At 45.4% G+C, this 21,155-nt stretch overlaps 1 protein-coding gene across 1 annotated transcript in view; it reads left to right on the forward strand.

Moving 5' to 3' along the window:
- The first annotated feature begins 20 nt into the window (after positions 1 to 20).
- Positions 21 to 21,155, forward strand: part of DNAAF1 (dynein axonemal assembly factor 1) — a 32,573-nt gene continuing 11,438 nt past the window's right edge. Inside the window, 7 exon segments of the mRNA XM_007994210.3 lie at positions 21 to 288; positions 3,759 to 3,894; positions 5,003 to 5,094; positions 9,325 to 9,546; positions 10,009 to 10,175; positions 14,437 to 14,558; positions 20,938 to 21,104. Coding sequence (XP_007992401.3) covers positions 165 to 288; positions 3,759 to 3,894; positions 5,003 to 5,094; positions 9,325 to 9,546; positions 10,009 to 10,175; positions 14,437 to 14,558; positions 20,938 to 21,104 — 1,030 coding nt within the window. The 5' untranslated portion in view covers positions 21 to 164.

The raw sequence follows: 21,155 nt of genomic DNA on the forward strand, positions 1-21,155 counted from the left end.
GTTGCCTTGGCGACCGGGGAAGCGTTGGGCTGCAACGACTAGGGCGCGAGCGGCTGGCGAAGAAGGAAAACGGGGAGTCTCTGGCTGGGCTAGGGCCGTAGCGACGTCCACCGCGGACCGGGGCTCCCCACAGCTGCGGGGCGTTCGGTGTCGCCGAAGTAAACATGCACCCTAAACCCTCGGAGCCTGCGGCAGGTGGGGCAGCAGAGCTGGATTGCACGCAGGAGTCCGGCGTGGAGGAGTCTGCGGGTGACCACGGGAGCGCAGGCCCAGGGGGCTGCAAGGAAGGTGCCGACTGCCCCCCCACGGAGGGTGGTGGGCAAGGGGCCGACACGGCTGGGCACTCCAGCCCCCTTCCACACCACATACGCTATCTTCACAGCCAAATAATAACAACAATAGTAACGGTAGCAGCCAACGCTCTGCAGTAGGGGCTTCTCTCCCCATTTCGTACAGAGGAGGAAATACTTAAGATACTTAAGGGGTTATAAAACTTTCTCCAAACAGATAACCCTCGGCTAGTCAGTGACAGAATAGACTCGGCCAGGCGCGGTGGCTCACGCCTGTAATTCCAGTACTTTGGGAGGCCGAGGCTGGCGGATCATCAGGTCAGTCAGGAGTTCGAGACCAGCCTGGCCAACATTGTAAAACCCTGTCTCTACTAAAAATACAAAAAATGAGCTGGGCGTGGTGGCGGGCGCCTGTAGTCTCAGCTACTTGGGAGGTTGAGGCAGGAGAATCGCTTGAACCCGGGCGGCGGAGGTTGCAGTGAGCCAAGTGGGAGGCTGAGGTTGCAGTAAGCCAAGATCACACCACTGCACTTGAGTTTGTGGGCAACAGAGCAAGACTCCGTCTCAAAAAAGAAAAAGGAAGGAAGGAAGGCCGACTTAGCTTCTGCTCCCACTAGACTAGACTTGGTGCCCTAAGGGAAACCTTTTAGTGATTAGATTAAAAAGCCACTTGATTTGTGTTCCAGTTTCTGAACCCAGGCAACAAACCAGCTGATTTGTGTTCCAGGCGACAAATGTATCTTAAGCATCAACTGTCCAGATGAACCTTGTATGAGGAGCCATAGGGAACTGGCATTGCTCAGTGGAAAGACACTGACCTTGGAGCCATTGACACTGGGTTCAGGTTGAGGCTTAGCAGCTGGCCAGCTTTATGGCCGTTGGCCCAGAGCTTAACCTCTCGGAGCCTTAGTCTCCTCATCTGTAAGCTGGGATAATTATACAGGAGTATATGGAGAGAATTACAATTAAATGCTCCAGTATATAGTGGGCCATTATTAAATGGTAGCTCTTGTTATTAATTACTTATTAATATTTATATATCGAGCGCTTATTCTTTATTTTTTCCACAAACGTTTATCTCTTGCTTCCTGTGGCTGGGCATTCTATGCAAAATTGACGAGTTTAAGAATCAGTCCCCCTTCTTGTTCGATAGACCACACAAACACAGAAAGCAGCAGACAATCGCTCTTAAAGTTAAGTGCAGTTGAATTGGCCAATTTTGAATGACCTTTAAAAAAATTATTCTTTTGAATGTGCTCATGTTATTTTTATCAAAGATAGTCTCACTATTTTTGTTTCTTTTCATGTGATTTTCCTTTTGAAGATTTTTTTTAAGGGATAGAATCTCACTGTGTTACCCAGGCTAGATCTTCCTGCCTCAGCCTCCTGAGTAGCTGGGATTACAGGCGTGCTCCACTACACTTGGCTTGAGAAATTTTTTAAAAGGCAAAAGAACAAAGAACATTAAAACAAATACCTATGTTTTGCCAGCAAGAACTGAAAATGATTAACATTTTATCATATTTACTTGAAGTCTTTTTTAATTAAAGAAATAAGTTCCCCCAAAACAAAAAATAAATAAAAATAAATAAGGCCGGGCATGGTGGCTCGCGCCTGTAATCCCAGCAGTTTGGAAGGCCAAGGCAGGCGGGGACCTAAGGTCAGGAGTTTGAGACCAGCCTGGCCGACATGGTGAAACCCTGTCTCTACTAAAAATACAAAAAAATTAGCTGGACGTGGTGGTGGACGTCTGTAATCCCAGCTACTTGGGAGGCTGAGGCATGAGAATTGCTTGAACCTGGCAGGCGGAGGCTGCAGTGAGTTGAGATCCCAGCACTGTACTCCAACCTGGGGGATAGACCAAGACTGTCTCCAAAAAAAGAAAAAAGAAAACATTTCACATAAAGTTGGTGTTCCTTTTGTCCCCTGTCCCCCACCTGATTTCTAATCCCATTCCTTTCCTCCCTTGTCCAGAATTTTATATGGATTCTTGCAAGCACTTTTCTATACATATATGCCCTGAAACAATACATAGCATTGGTTTGCATATTTTTAATTTATATACAGTATCCTGTGCTTATTGTGAAACTTGCTTTTTTCACTCCATATACGTTTCTGAGAATTATCCCTGTGGATAGATGTAGTTCTAGTGCATTCTTCTCAAAGGCAGAAAAGCAAGTCATTGTTTTATGTAACCAGTCCCTATAGATGGATATTTACATTGTTAACAGTTTTTGGCTTTTATAAAAAATGCAGAAACAAATCTCTTTGTCCATGTTTTCTTGTGCACCTGTACAAAAGTTTTTATAGAGGACTACCTAGAAGTGAAATTTACATAGTCTTTGCCAGTGCTTTAAAAATTGTTATACCTTTAGGCCGGGCACGGTGGCTCACGCTTGTAATCCCAGCACTTTGGGAGGCCGAGGTGGGCGGATCATGAAGTCAGGAGATTGAGACCATTCCGGCTAACACAGTGAAACCCCATCTCTACTAAAAATACAAAAAATAAAAAATAAAAAAAAAAAATTAGCCGGGCATGGTGGTGAGCACCTGTAGTCCCAGCTATTCAGGAGGCTGAGGCAGGAGAATGGCGTGAACCCGGGAGGCGGAGCTTGCAGTGAGCTGAGATCGTGCCACTGCACTCCAGCCTGGGCAACAGAGTGAGACTCGGTCTCAAAAAAAAAAAAAAAAAAAAAAAAATTGTTATGCATTTAAAGATTACTAGTGTTCTTTTTTTTTTTTTTCTGGAGAGACAGGGTCTCATTTTGTTGCCCAGGCTGGAGTGCAGTGCTGTGAATACAGCTCACTGTAGCCTCAACTTCCCAAGCTTGAGTGATCAACCTGCTTCAGCCCCACAAGTGGCTGGGACTACTGGCACGCACCACTACATCTGGCTAATTTTTGTATTTTTTTTTTTTTTTTTTTTTTTTTTTTTGAGACGGAGTCTGGCTCTGTCGCCCAGGCTGGAGTGCAGTGGCCGGATCTCAGCTCACTGCAAGCTCCGCCTCCCGGGTTTACGCCATTCTCCTGCCTCAGCCTCCGGAGTAGCTGGGACTACAGGCGCCCGCCACCTCGCCCGGCTAGTTTTTTGTATTTTTAGTAGAGACGGGGTTTCACCGTGTTCGCCAGGATGGTCTCGATCTCCTGACCTCGTGATCCGCCCGTCTCGGCCTCCCAAAGTGCTGGGATTACAGGCTTGAGCCACCGCGCCCGGCCAATTTTTGTATTTTTTGCAGAGATGGGGTTTGCCATGTTGCTCAAGCTGGTCTCAAATACCTGGGCTCAAACAATCCACCTGCCTCAACCTCCCAAACGGCTGGGATTACAGGCATGAGCCACCATACCCGGCCGCTAAAGGATACTGGTGTTCTATAGTAAAAGTGGATGGTCATTAACCAAGCTGAAGTTGGGGGATATTTTTTGGTATATATCTTGATCTCTACAGATCTGATCTCTTTTATTTTACAGAAATTAATGATCCTAAGGAAATATGTGTGGGTTCTTCTGCCACATCCTACCAAAGCCAACAGAAACTGAGTGGTGATAATGGGTCAGGTGGTCACTTCGCACACCCAAGAGAAGACAGAGAAGATCGGGGCCCCAGGTATGTGGGCATGCTGCCAAGTAGTGCACATTTACGGAGTAAGGCGGATGACGTAATCACTCCCTTGTACAGATAAGGAAATAGAGGCTGGTAGAGATTGAATTGCCTGCCTGGTGTCTGAGAATGGAGTGAAGATGGCACTGCCTCTGCCGCACAGCTGAGCGCATATTCTATTCAACTTTAATGCCAGACCTGCAGAGAGGAACAGCAGTAGTTCCTGATGACACCATTTAAAGTATTTTTTATTAGAACGTACATTGCAATTTTTAGGCTGGGCACAGTGGCTCACGCCTGTAATCCCAGCACTTTGGGAGGCTGAGGCAGGCGAATCACGAGGTCAGGAGTTTGAGACCGGCTTGGACAATATGGTGACACCCCGTCTCTACTAAAAATACAAAAAATTAGCTGGGCATAGTGGCGGGTGCCTGTAATCCCAGCTACTCGGGAGGCTGAGGCAGGAGGATCGCTTGAACCCAGGAGGTGAAGGTTGCAGTGAGCCAAGATCGTACCACTGTACTCCAGCCTGGATGACAGAGTAAGACTCCATCTCAAATAAAAAAAAAGAGCATACATTGCAATTTTTAAGAATGCTGAAAATAGGCCAAGCACAATGGCTCATGCCTGTAATCCCAGTACTTTGGGTGGCTGAGGTAGGTGGATCACCTGAGGTCTGGAGTTCAAGACCAGTCTGACCAACATGGTGAAACCCCGTCTCTACTAAAAATACAAAAATTAGCCGGGCATGGTGGTGCATGCCTGTAATCCCAGCTACTTGGGAGGCTGAGGCAGGAGAATCGCTTGAACCCAGGCGGCGGAGATTGCAGTGAACTGAGATTGTGCCATTGCACTCCGGCCTGGGCGATAAAGTGAGACTCCATCTCAAAAAAGAAAAAATGCTGAAAATAATACTGGATGAGGCCCTAAAATCTATATAAAAAAGAAGAAGAAAAAGAAAAGGAGAAAGAGAAAAAGAAGAACTTAAAATAGGTATCAGGCATATAGGATGTTATAGAATTTTGGGCAGGAATGGATGTGGTAAAGAACTGTGAGAATATATTTTACAGCTGACAATTTGCAATAAGCTTATTCATATTTTACATTTTAACAGAATGACTAAAAGTTCCCTGCAAAAACTCTGCAAGCAGCACAAGCTTTATACTACCCCAGCATTGAATGATACGCTGTATTTACACTTTAAAGGTAAGGGCCTAAGAGAGGAAGTGCTTCATGTCAGGTGGGAGGATTCTGCCTAGCGGTATAAAAAATTACTTGCAGGGATCATCTTTAGTTCTCAGAATGTATCTAAGCAGGAAATTTCAGAGTTTAGTGGAGATTTACGGAAAAGGAATAACTTTTATTTCAAGAAAAAGTCTTGCCTGACCAGAGTTTACAAAGGAGCCACTGGCTATAGGAACACCAAGGAAACACATTATCTTTTATTGTTGTTTCCTAAGGAATTTATTTTCTTTTTTCTTTTCTCTCTCTCTTTTTTTTTTTTTTTGGTCAGATGGTATCTTGCTCTGTTGCCCAAGCTAAAGTGCAGTGGCACAATCTCTGCTCATTGCAGCCTCTGCCTCCAGGTTCAAGCAATTCTCCTACCTCAGCCTCCTGAGTAGCTGGGTTACAGGTACCCGCCACCACACCTTGCTAATTTTTGTATTTTTAGTAGAGGCGGGGTTTCACCATGTTGCCCTTTCTGGTCTCAAACTCCTGAGCTCAGGCAATCCACCTGCCTCAGCCTCCCAAAGTGCTGGGATTATAAGTGTGAGCCACTGTACCCAGCTAGGACTTTAATTTTTCATACCAGAAAGTTAGTTTGTAAGTACTTTGGGTTTGGGAGGTATATGTTGGGAAGGATTGCAGCTTGATGTTGGAAACAAATAATGAGGATCTTTGGGTGCCTCTTAGAATGGAGAGGCATGAGCAGGAGCCAGGGTTGGAGTCCAGTATCACATATAAATGGAAGCTCAGGTTCACAGACGGCTTTTCCCAGCCTGAGGGCTCCCAGCCTGTGCTGATGGGGTGACCAACTTGCTCATCAGTCCTCTCATTGTTCATTTGTTTCTTCAGTAGCTGCTTGCCAAGAGTCTACCGTGTGCCCAGCACTGCTCAGTGCTGAAAATGCACAGAGGGAACTGGCAAATGTGTCTTTGGCATCCTGGGGGATGGGAGCAGCTATTATGAGGATGGTGCCCTGGCAGGGAGATGCCCAAAAGGATCCAGGAGCACAAATGCCTCAAGGGGTCAGAACAACTCCTATGGGTCTCCTCACCTCCACTTTTGCCCACTCCAAAATTCGCCACCCAGCATCCAAGTGTAGCAGTGAGTAAGATGATGTAGGAGGACAGACCCCTGGGGTACTGATACTTAAGAGGCGGGAAGAAAAAAGGAACCAGTAAGTTTGACTAAGTAGAGATAGTCAGAGAGGTAGAAGAGCTAGGAGAGAGAGGTGCCCATATTAGTTATCTATTGCTACATAATTAACTACCCCGAAACTTAGCAACTTCAACTCATGATCTCACCCAGTTTCTGAGGGCTGGGAACTCGGGAGTCATGAGCTGGGTGGTTCTGGCTCGGGGTCTCTCATGAGGCTGTAGTCAGACTGTCAGCGCAGCCTCACTCATTTGATGGCTTGAGTGGGGCTAAAGAATCCACTTCCAGGCTCTAGGCCTCACCCTCATAGCTGTCAGCCAGAGGCCTTAATTTCTCACCACATGAGCCTCCCCATGGGATCTGGCTTCCCTTAGAGCAAGTTACCCAAGAAAGGAAGCAAGGCCAAGACAAAAGTGGTGGTGACACTTCATCACTCCATTGTATGCTGTTGGTGTCAGGATCCACTCCTGTCTTACTGCATTGCTAACATGAAGGCAGCGATACTAGGAGGGTGATCCAGAGAGCCTGAGGAGGAAGCTGGGAAAGGGGTGCAGGGCCCATGGGCCAGATGCCTTGGAATGGTCATGGGCTAAGAGGACTGCCAATAGCATATAGCAATTAGGATCTTAGGGAGACTTTAGCCAGGTGGTTGCAGTGATGGGGGGATCCAGGGGGTAGCAGCAAGTTGGAGATGGCTTGAACAGCAAAGGGGGAGGAGATGGGGTGAGAGCTAGAGCAAAGACCAGGGAGAAAAACCAGAATGTCAGAAACCAAGGGGACAAATAATCCAGTTTCTTCAACAAAAAACCGCAATGAAAGAAAGAGAGAGAGACACACACACTCTAGGTTAAAAGTGACGTAAGGCCGGGCGTGTGGCTCTTGCCTGTGATTCCAGCAATGTGGGAGGCTGAGGCAGGCAGGCAGATCAGGAGTTTGAGACCAGTCTGGTCAACATGGTGAAACCCTGTCTCTACTAAAAATAAAAAAAAATTAAAAAAAAAAAAATTAGCCGAGTGTGGTGGTGCATGCCTGTAAATCCTAGTTACCTGGAAGGCTGAGGCAGGAGGCGGGCTGCAGTGAGCTAAGATTGTGCCACTGCACTGCAGCCTAAGTGACAGAGCAAGATTCTGTCCAAAATAAAAGGCTGACTGGGCGCGGTGGCTCACACCTGTAACCCCAGTACTTTGGGAGGCCAAGGCAGGCAGATCACCTGAGGTAAGGACTTGGAGACCAACCTGGCCAATATGGTGAAACCCCATCTCTACTAAAAATACAAAAATTAGCCAGGTGTGATGGCGGGTGCCTGTAATCCCAGCTACTCAGGAGGCTGAGGCAGGAGAATCACTTGAATCCGGGAGGTGTAGGTGTAGGGTATAGTGAGCCGATATTGTGCGATTGCACTCCAGCCTGGACGACAAGAACCAGACTCCATCTCAAAAAAAAAAAAAAAAAAAAAAGTGACTTAAGAGACATCCACTAATTACAAGGTTTGGACCTTATTTGTATGTTGATTCAGACAGTAAACAGTTTGGAAAAAAAGACAACAAAGAAGTGTGACCAGTTACTGGCTCTTTGATGACATTGAGGAACTGTTGTTTAGACGTCACAATGGTGTTGTGCCTGTCTTAAAGACGTAAAGACAAAAAAAAAAGTTCCCATCTTTCATAGATACTGACTCCAGCATGAAGACCTTGGAGCAACATGACAAATACTTCCGCTATAAAAATTTGTGTGGAGAGGGTTTGCAAGGAGGGAGAGCATCAGGAAGAATGGCTAATGGATGCTGGACTTAGTACGTAGGTAACGGGATGACCTGTGCAGCAAACTACCATGGCACACACCTATGTCACAAACCAGCACATCTGGCACAGGAACCCAGGAACTTAAAATAAAACTTGAAGAAATAAAATAATCAACATTGTTGTGGAAAAAAGATAGGATTAAAAAAAGTCTATCTATACAATACCTATGTTTAAGTGTATTCTATAACTATTTTCAATATTATGTATGCTCATAGCAATCTTGGAAGGCGAGAGAGAAAAATGAAAACGATTATCTGTTGGCAGGAACATGGGTGCATTTTTGCTCACCACTGATATGAAAAATTTGTAATAAAAACTTTTTCAGGCAACAAAATAAAGAACTTTAAAAAGTGTTGATAATAGTAGGTAAAGCGTGAGTTACACATTGATGATGAGTTACTAAAGGAAACTAAAATGTTTGTTTTCCTAACCCTAAATTTGGCTCATAAAACTGAAAAAGAGAACAAAACAAGGCCTACAGTTTGCACCAGGGTTAGGCCTGGTGGGGACATTTTCAGGGCAGGTTTACCCCCACTGCACCCCCGCCTCCACCCACTCCCTACCATGAAGGCAGCAGTAGGCTCCACCCTTTCAGGTGGGTGATTCCAGCAGAAAGACTATCCGTCTTTTCAGCAAGACCCCCTGGGATGCATCAAAGTTGGTCTTGCTTGGCTAAGTGTGGCCACCCCTGAATGAGTCCCCATGACTCTGATCGGCTGCCCAGAGAGCCGTCAGGTGGTATTAGGAGAAGGATGGTTCCTCCAAGAAAAGTTGTTACTGGAGGAAGGAGGTGTGGATGCCAGGCAGGCAGGTGTCTTAGTCTGTTTTGAGTGACTAAGATACCATAGCCTGGGTGGCTTGTAAACAACAAAAATGTATTTCTCACAGCTCTGGAGGCTGGGAAGTCCAAGGTCAAAGGACTGGCAGATATGGTGGCTGGTGAGAGCCTGCTTTTTTATTCTCAGATAGCACTTTCTAGTGCTGTATCCTCATGGAGTGAAGATGGCAAAGGAGCTCTCTGGGGCCTCGTTTATGAGGCCACTAATCCCATTCCTGAGGGTTCTTCTCTCATGACCTTATCACCTCCCAAAAGTCCCACCTCCTAATACCATCACATTAGGGGTTAGGATTTCAATGTATGAATTTTGAAGGGACACAGACATTCAGTCCCTACTAGTAGGCAAAAACAAGGGTGACCATGACCCCTCTGCCCTGTGAGTAGGAGCTGAATTCCCGTGTGCTTCCTTCTTGTTAGGTTTTGATCGCATTGAGAACCTGGAAGAGTATACAGGGCTGCGCTGTCTCTGGCTGCAGAGCAATGGAATACAGAGAATCGAAAACCTGGAGGCGCAAACCGAGTTGCGTTGCCTCTTCTTGCAAGTGAACTTGCTCCATAAGATCGAGAACCTGGAAGCTCTGCAGAAACTGGATGCTCTTAACCTCAGCAACAATTACATCAAGACCATTGAAAACCTCTGTAAGAGTACCCAGCAAGCAGTGTGCCTATTTGCCGTATGTCCATCACTTTCCCCTGAGGGAGCTTCTAAGATTTTATATTATGGGCAAGAAGTGTTTTTGGTTTTGTTTTGCTTTACTTCTTTTTGAGACAGGGTCTTGCTCTGTCACCCAGGCTGAAATGCAGTGGTGCAGTTACAGCTCACTGCAGCCTTGACCTCCTGGTCTCAAGTGATCCTCCCACGTCAGCCTCCCAGGTAGCTGAGACCACAGGCACGTGCCACCAGACCTGGCAAGTTTTTCTACTTTTTATAGATATGGGGTCTTACTCTGTTACCCGGGCTGATCTCAAACTTCCTGGGCTCAAAAGTTTCTCCTGCCTTAGCCTCCCAAAGTGTTGGGATTACAGGTATGAACCACTGCACCTGGCCCAAGAAGCATTTTTATGCCTTTGTTTTTGACTTCTGCTGACCTTACCTTCCAGCCTGCCTCCCAGTCCTGAACACACTGCAGATGGCCCACAATCACCTGGAGACCGTGGAGGACATTCAGCATCTTCGAGAGTGTTTGACGCTTTGTGTCCTTGACCTTTCACACAACAAGCTGAGTGACCCTGAGATCCTGAGCATTTTGGAAAGCATGCCCGATTTGGTAAAAACAAAAAAACCATGAAAAAGCACCACAGGAAACCACTTCTATTATTTTCATCAAATATCAAGTCCTTTTGTCTTTTCTCTCCTTCCTGCCTTCCTTCCTTCCCTTTTTCACACTTTTTTCCACTTTGTGTTTTTAGCTGGAATATCTGAAATGCCAGATGTCATATTATTTTACCCTCAAATAGTTCAGTGGGTACCTCTGACAGATAAGGACTTTTTTTTTTTTTGAGATGGAGTTTCACTGTTGTCACTCAGGCTGGAGTGCTATGGCACGAACTCGGCCTACTGCAACCTCTGCCTGTGGGTTCAAGCAAATCTCCTGCCTCAGCCTCCCAAGTAGCTGGGATTTCAGGTGCATGCCATCACACCCAGCTAATTTTTGTATCCTTAGTAGATTCAGGGTTTCATCATGTTGTCCAGGCTGGTCTTGAACTCCTGACCCTAAGTGATCCACCCGCCTCAACCTCCCAAAGTGCTAGGATTACAGGCATGAGTCATCACGCTCAGCCACCACTCAATTGATTTTTCAAGGAAACCAGGTCCTCTGTCTGGTGTTATCCACATTCTGGATTTAGCTGATTGCATCCTTGTGGTGCCACTTAACATGTTCTGCTGGCCCTGGTATTTCCTGTAAAATGATATTGGAGTCAGAGACCGAATAGTATTCGGGCTCAGTATTTCACCTTGAGGTATGCCAGGTCCTTCCACTGCCAGTTCCTCACATCAGGGAGCATATGATGCCTACTTGCTTTTCCTTTTGTCATTTTAAGATTCACTAGTGGGTTCAGATGTTGTCAGCCTTGTCCAGCCATTATCAAGTTTCCCATCAGTCCTTCTCCCAGTTATTTCAGCAGTCACTGATGAAAGTTGCCTAGAGGAATTATTTAATGAGGAATCACACAATGACAACTTTCCAGTTCTCTCACTGTCTCAGCATTTGTTAGCTAGAATGCTTCTACAAAGAGCTTTCACTCACCAACTAGCGGTTCATGCAGTTCATGCAGAAAAGGCCAGGATCAATGTTTGGCCCTTTTATTTATTAATTTTCTTTTTCTTTCCTTTCTTTTTTTTTTTGACAGGGTCTTGCTCTGTCACCCAGGCTGGAGTGCAGTGGCATAATCATGGCTCACTGCAGCCTCGACCTCCTGGGCTTAAACAGTTCTCCCACCTTAGCCTCCAAGTAGCTGGGAGCACAGGTGCACACCACCATGTCCGGCTAATTTTTATATTTTTTGTAGAGATGGGGTTTTGCCATATTGCTCAGGCTGGTTATTTATCAATTTTCAGTAAAATGAATTGAGACCCTAGCAACCTCTCATGGTGACAATGAAGCCTTTCTTTTTTTAGTATCATTATGAATGCATGCATTTATATATACAGTATTTGACAAGATTTAACTCTTGCAGTCACTTTAATTTTTCATGTTCAAATTTTCCCATCCAGGTGAGGTATGGTGGCTCACACCTGTAATCCCAGCACTTTGGGAGGCCAAGGTAGGCAGATCACTCGAGGCCAGGAGTTTGAGACCAGCCTGGTCAACATGGTGAAACCCTATCCCTAATAACAATACAAAAATTAGCTGGGTGTGTTGGTGCACGTCTGTGTTCTCAGCTACTTGGGAGGCATAAGAATTGCTTGAACCCAGGAGGCGTTGCAGTGAGCTGAGATCTCACCACTGCACTCCAGACAGAATGAGACATTGTCTAAAAAAAAAAAATTCTCATCTTTTGGCTTGCTTCCCATGTCCTTTTAAGTCCTCTCTAGTACCTTTGACAGCTTCCTTGCTTATTAGTGTCTATGTGTTGTCATGTGTACTAAGAAAAAAATACTAAAAACTAGCACACAAAACCCTTGAGTTTATTGTATACCACTTAGTGCATTGATAAACACGGAGAAAAGCGAGTCAACTGAAAGCAAATCATAGTTCAGGAACAATCTGTAGCATGTACTATCAAAAGACTAGTTTAGAACTGCAGTGCATGGTGAGAATAGAAAGTTCTATTCTATTATAATCCTCCCATTTGTTCGTTTTTGTTTTGGCTGGGGTTGCCATAAGTACCGGGTGGCTTAACCAATAGAAATATATTTTTTCATGGCTGGGTATGGTGGCTCACACCTGTAATCCCAGCACTTTGGGAGGCCGAGGCAGGTGGATCACACGGTCAGGAGATTGAGACCATCCTGGCTAACGTGATGAAACCCTGTCTCTACTAAAAATACAAACAATTAGCCAGGCATTGTGGTGGGCGCCTGTAGTCCCAGCTACTTGGGAGGCTGAGGCAGGAGAATGGCATGAACGTGGGAGGTGGAGCTTGCAGTGAGCCAAGATTGCGCCACTGCACTCCAGCCTGGGCAACAGAGCTAGACTCCATCTCAAAAAAAAAAAAAAAAAATTATTTTCTCGTAATTCTGGAGACTGAACGTCAAGAGCAAGGTGTGGGCAGGGCTGGGTTCTCCTGACTTCTCTCCTTGGCTGGTAGAGGGCCGTCTTCTCCCTGGGTCCTCACACGGTCCCTCCCTATGTGCTGTGTCCTACTCTCTTCTTCTAAGGACACCAGTCAGATTGGATTAGGGCCTATCCTAATGGGCTCATTTCAACTTCATCATGGCTTTAAAAGTCTTATCTCCAAATACAGTCACATTCTGAGGTGCTGAGGGACTTTAACATGTGAATTTTGATTAGGACATAATTCAGCCCAGAAGGAAAGCAGGTTGCTTTATATTAATAGTTGTTTTGTGTCTGCATTTAAATCCTCCCCACACCGTGTACCCCTTTATTGCTGCCTGGGTGTATTGCTCCCACCGCCCCACCCTGTGCAGGGTAAATCACTTGAAAATAGAGCAAGAATGGTAAAGACAGCATGAGAATGAAGTTTGGGAAATGCTAAACTAACTCGTTTACGGTATCTTCAACAAAGAAACACTTTAGATATGAAAAATATTCCATCAGTTTAGGCAGACAGATTTTGAAATGGTTCACCCTCATGTTGCCTTAAGCATTCAACTACTTTTTTTTTTTTTTTTTTGAGATGGAGTTTCGCTTTGTCACCCAGGCTGGAGTGCAGTGGCATAATCTCAGCTCACTACAGCCTCCGCCTCCTGGGATCAAGTGATTCTTCTGCCTCAGGCCCCTGAGTAGCTGGGATCACAGGTGCTCGCCACCACGCCCCACTAATTTTTGTATTTTTAGTAGAGATGGGGTTTAACCATGTTGGCTAGGCTGGTCTCGAACCCCTGACCTCAAGTGATTCACCCACCTCAGTCTCCTAAAGTGCTGGGATTATAGGAGTGAGCCACCAAGCCCAGCCCCCCTAAGCATTCAACTTCTTTGAGTTTCTTTTTTTTTTTTTTTTTGAGACGGAGTCTCGCTGTGTCTCCCAGACTGGAGTGCAGTGGCGCTCGCGATCTCGGCTCACTGCAAGCTCCACCTCCCTGGTTCACGCCATTCTCCTGCCTCAGCCTCCCGAGTAGCTGGGACTACAGGCACCCGCCACCATGCCCAGCTAATTTTTTGTATTTTTAGTAGAGATGGGGTTTCACCGTGTTAGCCAGGATGGTCTCGATCTCCTGACCTCGTGATCCGCCCGCCTCGGCCTCCCAAAGTGCTGGGATTACGGGCATGAGCCACCACGCCTGGCCAACTTCTTTGAGTTTCTTAAGGCAATAGAGGAGGTGACAGTATTTAAACATGGGAGAGGATGGCAGGTGGGATTGCTGAACCCCTTCCTCCTCCCTGGTCCTAACTGACAGCAGGGAGAGCTGTAAGCTGAGGGAGAAGGGCCCTGCATCCTACGGCACTCTGCAGAAGTAAGCGGGCACTCTCCATCCTTTCCCTTAGTCACTGCTGCTTCTCTGTCTAGCAGCTGTGTGCGTTTTCTTAAAATGGATCCTGGCTGGGAAGAAAAGAAAACAATCAATTAGGCAGAGAATCATTTCAGTAAAAGAGGTTGGGTAGCAAAACTAATATAATCAACTGCTCTCAGAAAAAGCCTAAGAAAATGTTTTCCAATATTGTTCTGGAGGGACAATGAGATCTAAGATCTGAAGTTCAAGTGGAGGAAAGGGCTGCTGAATGATCTAGACAGCTCTGATAGCATGAGAGCAATGGAAACCTTCCGATTTCTCCCATCAAGTCACCAGGACGTGATATTGGCACTTCTCTAGATTTTGTTCATTTATTCTTAGTGCACAGCACACATCAAATAATTCAGTCGCATCTTTCAGTAATCATTTTGGTTCTGCTTGTCTTCTTTCAGCGTGTACTGAATTTGATGGGAAACCCGGTTATCAGACACATTCCTAATTATAGAAGGACAGTCACTGTACGACTAAAGCACTTAACATACCTGGATGATAGACCAGTGTTTCCAAAGGACAGGTAAGAAGAGAAAAGCCTTCTGATCACATTTTAATATTTAATAGTTGACCATGCTTAATATTAAACTTTTTAAATTTCTGATTCTTGAGCAATTTCATATATCGAAAACGTTCTTTGGAAATAGGCTTGATGGCTACATAATTGACTATAATGGGAATTTAAGCACTTATTCATAGATTTTTATATTCCTTTGATAAGTATCTTTGTATTGGTGGTTTACCTCTTTGCTGATGAGTTCCTCGGAATGGAATTTTGGGAGTAGCATCACTGCATTGAAGAATGCAGTTCCAGACTTTGTAAAAACTCTTACAAATATTTTCTAGTTGTTTTCTAGAGAGTTTGTACCAATTTACAACCTCACAAAACATAACCGTGAAAAGAAATCTTTGCCAAGTTAGTTAATGGGTGAAGATAGTACCCTGTTGTTTTAAATTGCCATTTTTGGATAATTGATGAAGTTGGGCATTTTTTTCATTGTTACTAGACACTTATATTTCCTCCTTTATGAATATTCTGTCCGTGACTTTTTCCAAGTTTCTTTCTGAAGTGGTTTTCTTACTGATTTGTATGAGCTTCTTTAATATTAGGAACATTATACCCTGGACTGCCATGTTTATCGTCACTGCTTTTATCTGTGTTTTTAACTTACTTTTAAATTTAGATCAATTTAGTAATTCTAATTAGAATAAAATATCAGTCATATAGGCTACTTGATGAGAAGTACAATCTGAATTTTGCATTATACAACATTTAAGATCAATGTAGCTTGTAATATGTTTTAAAACTCACAAATTTAATAATTAACAAATATTTCCAATAGAGCTTCCACTTTAGCCAGGTAAGAAAACAAGACCTGCTCCTGGGAGGTTCAACAGAAATTGACTCAGCTCCCTGGGCCCCAGGTCTAGGGGTGATGAGGACAGGGAGAGCAGCCAGTGTGCAGGGGCCTGACTCCCAAACCAGCTCTGCAGCCACGAGCTACGTTACGACCCTGGGGGAGCTCCCTAACCTCCCTGGGCACGTGTTCCTCATCTGCAGAGTGGGGATGAGAATATTGTTGCCACAGGGTCCTTGTGAGTGCCTGTGAGCAACACGCAGGACTCTGAGCAGGTGCTCGGCTCCTAGGAGTGAACCAGTGGGAGCAGCTGCCACTGAAGAGGCTACCCCCATCCCGGGGGCCATGCTGAGGAAAGTAACGTGGATGTGAGCAATAGGAGCCACCATCCTTTACAGCATAGCCCAAGACTCCAGCTCAGGAGTCAGATTAACCTGGCTTGAATCTGTTTTTAGAGACAGGGTTGTACTCTGTCACCCAGGCAGGAGTGCAGTGGCGCCATCACTGCAGCCTCAAACTCCTGGGTTCACACAAGCCTCCCAAGTAACTGGGTTTACAAGCGTGCATCACCAAACCCAGTTAATTTTTAAGTTTTTTGTAGAGATGGGAGTCTCACTGTGTTGCCAAGGCCAGTCTCAAATTTCTGGCCTCAGGTGATCCTCCTGCCTTGGCCTCCCAAAGCTCTGAGGCTCCCAAAGCCTCACAGGCATGAGCCACCACACCCCTGGCGTTGACTCTTAATCCAACCACTGACTAATTGTTTGACACTGGGTACTTGCTATCATCTAGGATGCAGCAGGCATCTGCTCACCTGTCATTAACGCACTCTCCATAACCCATGTAAATAGTGCCTGCTCCACTTGATGTCTCTTCGGCCTGATTTAATTTCCTCTTAGGACACATCAGCCTCTGACATACACTCATTTCTTTGTTTAGGATCTGTCTTCCCTGACTAAAAGGGCTGCTCTAACAGAGATGAGCTCTTACACTCGCTGCTGGGTCCCCAGCCTCTAGAACGGTGCCTGGCACATAGCAGGCAACAGATAGGCCTCTGCTGGCTGTCTGCTCTGACATCAAAGGGTCTGAGGTTTTCTCACTGTGTGGTAAATGGACTGGAACATGGTTTATTCTCCTTAGCATTTTCTGTCTCAGTGACTCGTGGTCTTTCTCTGCTATAGTATACTTTGCAACACCCTGACTATTTCCAAACACCTGTACCTTTGATTTTACAGCAGGGATCTGCTGCTTCTCTCTGAAGGTAAGCCTTCTGTTTTTAATCCACCAGACTTTATTTTTCAAATAACAACTTTGTTGAGGTATTATTCACATACCATACAGTTTATGTATTTAAAGTGTACAATGTGGCTGGATGCAGTTGCTCACGGCTGTAATCCCAGCACTTTGGGAGGCTGAGGTGGGTGGATCACTTGAGGTCAGGAGACTCCCTCTCAAAAAAAATAAATAAATAAAATAAAAATAAAAATAAAAAACAAAGCGTACAATGCAATGGCTTTGAGTATATTCACAGAGTATGCAACCATCACCACAATGAATTTTAGAACATTCTCATCACCCTAAAATGGAAACACTGGGCCGGGTGTGGTGACTCATGCCTATAATCCCAGCACTTTGGGAGACTGAGGCAGGCGGATCACGAGGTCAGCAGATTGAGACCATCCTGGCTAACATGGCGAAACCCTGTCTCTACTAAAAAATAGAAAAAATTAGCCGGGCATGGTGGTGGATGCCTGTAGTCCCACCTAGTCAGGAGGCTGAGGCAGGAGAATGGCATGAACCCGGGAGGTGGAGCTTGCAGCGAGCCGAGATCACACCACTGCACTCCAGCCTGCGCAACAGAGCAAGACTCCGTCTCAAAAAAAAAAAAAGAAAAGAAAAGAAAAGAAAAGGAAACACTGGCTGGGCATGGTGGCTCACACCTGTAATCCCAGCACTTTGGGAGGCCAGGGCGGGCAGATCATGAGGTCAAGAGACCACGACCATCCTGGCCAACATGGTGAAACCCTATCTCTACTAAAAGTATAAAAATTAGCTGGGCATGGTGGTGGGCGCCGGTAGTCCCAGCTACTTGGGAGGCTGAGGCGAGAGAATCGCTTGAACCTGCGAGGCAGAGGTTGCAGTGAGCCGAGATTGCGCCACCGCACTCCAACCTGGGTGACAGTGCGAGACTGTCCCCCCACACAAAAAAACACCATCCCCATTAGCAGCCCACCCCCTATTTCTCGCTCCCTGAAGGCCCTGGCAGCTACTCCTCTCTTTTTCCTCTCTGTTGATTTGCCTGTTCTGGACATTTCATATAAATGGAGTCACCCACCATGCGGGCTTTTTTTTCTTTCACTCAACGTCATGTTGTCAGGGTTCCTCTGTGATGTGGCGTGCGCCATCCAGTACTTCACTCCTTTTTATTGACACATGATACTGCATTTTGATACACTACATTGTATTTGTCCATTAGCTTTTGGAAATTAGGGTTGTTTTCACTTTTTGGCTATTGTCAATAATGAAGTTTTTGTGTGGACAGCTCTTGTCTCCTTCTGGGTACATATCTAGGAGTGGAATTTCTGGGTCATACGGGACTTTATGTTTAATTTTTGAGGAGACACCACATTGTTTTCCAAAGCAGCTGCACCATTTTACATCCCCATCAGCAGTGTAGGAGGGTTCCAGTTTTCCCATAGCCTCACCAACACTTCTGATTGCCTGTCTTTTTCTCTCTTTTTGTTTTTTTAAGATGGAGTCTCACCCTGTCACCCAGGCTGGAGTGCAGCAGTGAGATCTCAGCTCACTGCAACCTCCGCCTCCCAGGTTCAACTGATTCTCCTGCCTCAGCCTCCCTAGCAGCTGGGATTAGAGGCATCTGCCACCATGCCCAGCTAATTTTTCTATTTGTATTAGAGACGGGGTTTCACCATGTTGGTCAGGATGGTCTCAATCTCTTGACCTCGTGATTCACCTGCTTCGGCCTCCCAAAATGCTGGGATTAAAGGGGTGAGCCACTGCACCCGGCCCTGTCTTTTTATTTCTAGTCCCCTGGATGGTAGGAAGTGGTGTCTCACTGTGGTTTCCGTTTGCTTTTCCCTGGTAGATAATGATGTCGAGCATCTTTCATGTACTTATTGGCAGTTTTTATGTCTTCTTTGGAGAAATGCCTGTTCAGTTTCTTTGCTGATTTTTAAAAAATTAATAGACTTCTAACAGACTTTTTTTTTTTTTTTTTTTTTTTTTTTTCTGAGACAGCGTTTCGCTCTGTCGCCCAGGCTGGAGGGTAGCGCTGCAATCATGATTCCCTGCAGCCTCCACCTCCTGGGCTCAAGTAACCCTCTCACCTCTCAGCCTCCTGAGTAGCTGGGACTGCAGGTGTGCACCACCACGCCTGGCTAGTTTTTGTGCTTTTTGTAGAAATGGGGTCTCACCATGTTGCCCAGGCTGGTCCGGAACTCCTGGGCTCAAGTCATCTGCCCACCTTGGCCTCCCAAAGTACTGAGATTACAGGCATGAGTCACTGCACCTGGCCTAGACTTTATTTTCAGAGCAGTTTTAGATTTACAGAAAAATTGAGCAGAAAGTAAAGAGAGTTCCCATATACCACCCACCCTCACAGTTTCTCCTATTTGTAACATCTTACATTCGTGTGGGACATTTGTGACAAGCAATCAACCAATGCTGGTACCTTATTATTGACTGAAGTCCATCATTTCTTTAGGACTCATGCTTGGTGTTGCACATTGTATGGGTTGGGACAAAGGCATCATGTCATGTATCCTCCATCACAGTATCTCACAGAATAGTTTTACTGCCTTAAAACCCTCTGTGCTCTGCTTATTCATCCCTCCCACCTCCTCAGCCCCAACTCCTGGTAACACTGATCTTTTTGCCGTCTCCATGGTTTTGCCTTATCTAGAAAGTCAGATAGCTGGAGTCATACAGCATATAGCCTTTATGAACTGGCTTCTTTCACTTAGCAATGAAGTTAGGCTTCTTCCATGAATTCGTGTGGCTTGACAGCTCATCTCTTTTCACTGCTAAGTGATATTCCTCCATCTGGGTGTGCCAGAGTTTGTTTATCCATTCACCTACTAAAGGGTATGTTGGTCGCTTCTAATTTCTGCCAATCAGAAGAAAACTGCTGTAAACATCCATGTGCAGGTTTGCGTGTGGACATAAGTCTTCAATTCATTTGGGTAAATAATTAGGAGCACAATTGCTGGATCATATGGTGAGAGTATTTTTAGTCCTGTAAGAATCCGCCACACCGTTTTCCAAAGTGGCTGTACCATTTTGCATTCCCACTAGGAACAAGTGAGAGTTCCCGGCACTCCACATCCTCATGAGCACAGCATTGCCAGTGTTTTGGATTTTAGCCATCTTATAGCCACATCATGTTATCTTATTGTTCTAATTTGCATTTCCCCAGGACACGTGAGGTGGAGCATCTTTTCACAGGCTTATTTGCCATCTGTATATCTTTTTTGGTGAGGTATCTTGATCGTTTGCCCGGTTTTTTATTGGGTTGTTTCCTTATCTTTGAAGTTTAAAAGTTATTTGTATGTTTTGGATCCAAGCCCTTTCCTGGATACTTTTTTTTTTTTTGCAAATATTTTCTCCCAGTCTGTAGCCTGTCTTCTCATTTTTTAAAACTTTGCTCATTTTTTGGGAGGGGGTGGAATCTTACTCTGTCACTCAGGCTGGAGTGTAGTGGTGTGATCTCAGCTCACTGTAACCTCTGCCTCGTGGGTTCAAGCGATTCTCCTCCTTCAGCCTCCCGAGTAGCTGGGACTACAGGTGCATGCCACGACGCCCAGCTAATTTTAGGATTTTTAGTAGAGGCGGGGTTTCTCCATGTTGGCCAGGCTGGTCTTGAACTCCTGACCTCAGGTGATCCACCCACCTCCTCTTCCCAAAGTGCTGGGATTACAGGTGTGAGCTACCATGCCTGGCCTAAACTTTGGTCATTTTGAAATTGTGTCATCTTTTTATTAATGAGTTGTGAGGCTTATTTATATTTTCCAGGTACAAGACCCTTATCAAATATATGATTTGCAAATATCTTCTCACATTCTTTGAGTTGTCTTTTTACTTTTTTTTGGTAGACACAGGGTCTCGCTATGTTGCCCAGGCTGATCTCAAACTCCTGGGCTCAAGTGATCATCCCACTTTGGCCTCCAAAGTGCTAGGATTACAGGCGTGAGCCACTGTGCCCTGCTGGCTTTTTTTTTTTTTTTTTTTTTTTTTTTTAAATAATACTTTATTTCTGGTATTCTTTGCATGACAAACATTTTTAATTTTGAGGGAATCCGATTTCTCTATTTTTTCTCTTGTCACTTGTGCTTTTGGTGTCATATCTAAGAAGGCTGTGCAGACTGTTCCACCTTAAATAATAAAATTCACACGTGTAACTTTCATCCTTGCAGCCACATGTCTGATGCTCACTTTGCTTTGATTTTGAAGAAAATGAGCAAGTGGATCAGAAAGTGTATGTTTGGAGTTCACTTCCCCTATTTACGTTTCTTTGTTTTTTTTAAACAGAGCTTGTGCGGAGGCCTGGGCTAGGGGAGGGTATGCAGCTGAAAAGGAGGAGAGACAGCAGTGGGAGAGCAGGGAGCGGAAGAAGATCACAGACAGCATTGAAGCCTTGGCCATGATCAAGCGGCGGGCGGAGGAGAGGAAAAGACAGAGAGAGAGTCAAGAGAGAGGTATGCGCTGGGCCGAAGACAACAGCCCCAGAGTTCCTTTGAGATTAGGCG

Source organism: Chlorocebus sabaeus, chromosome 5, assembly GCF_047675955.1.
Source record: "Chlorocebus sabaeus isolate Y175 chromosome 5, mChlSab1.0.hap1, whole genome shotgun sequence".
Lineage (NCBI taxonomy): Eukaryota > Metazoa > Chordata > Mammalia > Primates > Cercopithecidae > Chlorocebus > Chlorocebus sabaeus.